Below are 3,052 nucleotides of genomic sequence, written 5' to 3' on the forward strand. Positions count from 1 at the left end.
ATACACAGACGACTTATAATTCAGTCGTCCACGAGACGACTGAAATGTAAGTCGTCCAGGATTTACGAGGTTTGACCAGAATCTCGGAAAAAAATCCTGGACGACTTACAAGTATTAAAATAGGTAGGTTTAAATCCTGAATGACATTAAGTTTAAATTTGATTAAGAAAAACTCATTAATTTAACTGGAAAAGACAAGCATTAAAATAGGTAGGTTTATTTAATAACATTAAGTTTAAATTTGATTAAGGAAAACTCATTAATTTAATTGGAAAAAACAACCATTAAAATAGGTAGTTTAATTTAATTCTCAGTGGCATAGAAGTGTAAATAAGTTAGAAAACTTAGGGGTATATTTTAATAGGTACTTCTCTTTTAATAATAGAAATTTTTCTTTTTCTTTTAATTGTAATTATCCTTAAAACCCCTTGTAAGAAACTCGGATAATGGTGGTTTTAGGAGGGCAAAACAAAAGTTAGTAGCGGTTACAAAGACAGAAGGGCTGCCTTAATCAGGCCCAGAGTAACATGCCCACCAAAGATTTAGATGATTTTACGGTGAGTAAACCATTCGTTGACCCAATCCATGCGTTATTGGTGTAGGTATTAATGTCGTTGACGAGACTTTTTGTAACCCCTTCATCTTTCCTTGTTGGGGTCGATTCACTACTCTTTATATTTGTCGATTCCTTCTCAAGCTACCCGTCTCTTCAGTACTGACAGATGGTTTCGCAGTCTTGTGGTCACTTCTAGGTTTATCTTCTGACTCTGTTTTCTTCGGAAACACTCATCATCTAACCATCCGGATTCTCTAAGGTTTTGTCACGTTCCTCTTTGTCTCTTTCGTTACTAATTAGTTTTGGTTAGTTTTTAAATATGTGTTCTTTTTTTTTTTTGTGTCTAGATCCTATCGACAGTTAACAACTTTAGATTGTTTTTCTTTTTTTAAAGATATGGACAGAATCAGTGAGTTGCCTGATGAACTGCTTGTTAAGATATTAATGTCGGTTCCGACAAAAGTTGCTTTATCCACAAGCATCTTGTCGAAACGGTGGGAGTATCTTTGGATGTGGTTGCCTAAACTCGAGTACCTTCATAGAGATCATTGTTCAGAGCCTGGATGCAAGAGGCTACAAAGTTTTCTCGACAGAAACCTGCCATTACATAGAGCTCCGGTTATAGAAACCTTCCGTCTCGAATCATGTAGTTCGCATTTTAAACCTGAGAACATCAGTATGTGGGTTTCAACAGCAGTTTCTCACTGCCTACGTGAGCTGGATATCTTACATGACGACACCGAACCGGCAAAGTCAAACATACTGCCGAGTAACTTGTTTACTTGCGAATCTCTCGTGATCTTGAAACTGGTTGGTGAGATCCTCTTGGATGTTCCTCGAGTGGTCTCTCTTCCCTCTCTCAAAACTCTGAAACTTCAGAGTGTGAGATACTTCGATGAAGAAACTCTTCAATGGCTTCTTTCAAATTGCCCGATTCTTGAAGATCTAGAGGTGGATTTACGTGATTATGATGATGAATCTGCGGGAAAGTTGACTGTTGTTGTTCCATCTTTGCAGAGTTTGTCACTTTACATACCCTATTGTCAGGATATAGATGGGTTTGTGATAGAAACTCCTAATTTAAAGTATTTCAAACTTATGGATCATAGTATTAGTGATCACTACTGTCTGATTGAGAAGATGCCTTGTCTGATCGAGGCATATCTAGAGGTTAAACTTCCTGATATGAAGAGTATTATTGGATCAATCACATCTGTCAAGCGTCTTGCTATATGTTCAGAGGTTATTATTTTCTAGCTATTAACTCATTTTTCTTAAATCCATCTGTCAGTAATTTTAATTAGTATTGCGCGCAGGCTATTATGATGCTTGGTGAAGGTTTTGTGTTCAACCAACTTGAACATCTGGAGGTATGTTTTTGCACACTGTTTTCCTCGGATCGAGTTATCGAGCTACTGCTCAAAGCTTCTTCTAACTTGAAGAGACTAGACTTTTCCTTCATGGATGTAAGTTTATTTGTTAAATTCTTCTTTTTTCTTTTAGGGTAGTCTGATTCACAGTTTGGTCTTTTAGTCTAATTTTATGTGTGTTTGATATCAGCATCATGTTCCTCAAGGTATGGTTTACTGGAATCAACCAACCACTGTTCCTGAATGTATATTGTCGAGTCTACAAAGTTTCAGCTGGTCGAAATATACAGGAGAACCAGAAGAGAGGGATATTGTGGTTTACATTCTGAAACATGCTCTTCACTTAAAGACTGCAACAATCAAGTCATCCGAATCGTCGGCTGTTCCAAAATTTGAGATGTTAGAGGAGTTGGCACTTTCTCCTAGAGCTTCAGCTACATGCCAACTCATGTTTGATTGAGTGTTTTGATCTTTAAACTTAGTCTTGTTATTCAATTTCTTGTATTTGCTCGGACTCATTTCGTTTGTCTTCAACTCTGAAAACTTGTTATTCGACATAAATTTTCTTTCTATATGTTATGAGTTAAGTTATATGATACATTTAAATTTTTAACGGGTATGTAGGTTTGTAATTCCAGACCGGAGAAAATTTGTTGTTGAAGACAATTGTAAAAAAAAAAAACACATGTACTGATGTAGACAATGTTAGAGCCATTGATCATGGTAGTGTCCTTGTGAGTCTTCGTTGGAGTTGTATAATACGACAATGTATTATGATGAAGAAAAGACAACAAAAAACAGAGCATTGGAAGTTATATGGAACATTTAGAACTTAGCAAAATATCATTATTCCATGAATAAAATGTAATAAAGTTTAGAGAACCACTAATGACCAGGAGACGCAGAGATATGAGATCATAAGGCCATATTTATTCCAATTAGGTCTTAACTTCAAGCACTTGATTAATAGGGTTTAGTATCAGTCAATATGGTTAGTAAAGGATTGCAATTTGAACCACCATCATCACTTAACTTATTCGTATCTCAACTTTCGTCTACTGGAATGTTTATGATAATACTCAAAAGAATATCCAATATCACATATAGGCTGTGTTATAAATTTGTA

At 35.7% G+C, this 3,052-nt stretch overlaps 1 protein-coding gene across 3 annotated transcripts; it reads left to right on the forward strand.

Moving 5' to 3' along the window:
* Positions 1-511: 511 nt before the first annotated feature.
* Positions 512-2,546, forward strand: LOC106310195 (FBD-associated F-box protein At4g10400-like). Of its 3 annotated transcripts, XM_013747420.1 has the most exons (5): positions 512-815; positions 951-1,798; positions 1,873-2,022; positions 2,117-2,132; positions 2,217-2,546. In XM_013747420.1, the coding sequence occupies exons 2-5, from the start codon at positions 953-955 to the stop codon at positions 2,384-2,386; spliced, it is 1,182 nt and encodes a 393-aa protein (XP_013602874.1). In that variant the 5' UTR covers positions 512-815; positions 951-952; the 3' UTR covers positions 2,387-2,546. The 3 variants fall into 3 exon arrangements, with proteins under 3 accessions (XP_013602874.1, XP_013602873.1, XP_013602872.1); XM_013747419.1 differs by having other exon boundaries at positions 904-1,798; positions 2,117-2,543; XM_013747418.1 differs by having other exon boundaries at positions 2,117-2,542.
* The last annotated feature ends 506 nt before the right edge of the window (positions 2,547-3,052 follow it).

Source organism: Brassica oleracea, chromosome C8, assembly GCF_000695525.1.
Source record: "Brassica oleracea var. oleracea cultivar TO1000 chromosome C8, BOL, whole genome shotgun sequence".
In the NCBI taxonomy this organism is placed as follows: domain Eukaryota; kingdom Viridiplantae; phylum Streptophyta; class Magnoliopsida; order Brassicales; family Brassicaceae; genus Brassica; species Brassica oleracea.

Bases quoted from the DNA above. Each gene is read 5' to 3' on its own strand.
- LOC106310195 (XM_013747419.1), top strand. From the start codon at position 953: ATGGACAGAATCAGTGAGTTGCCTGATGAACTGCTTGTTAAGATATTA. The intron at 1,799-1,872 runs GTTATTATTTTC...TATTGCGCGCAG, and splicing joins GTCTTGCTATATGTTCAGAG to GCTATTATGATGCTTGGTGA. The intron at 2,023-2,116 runs GTAAGTTTATTT...GTTTGATATCAG, and splicing joins TAGACTTTTCCTTCATGGAT to CATCATGTTCCTCAAGGTAT.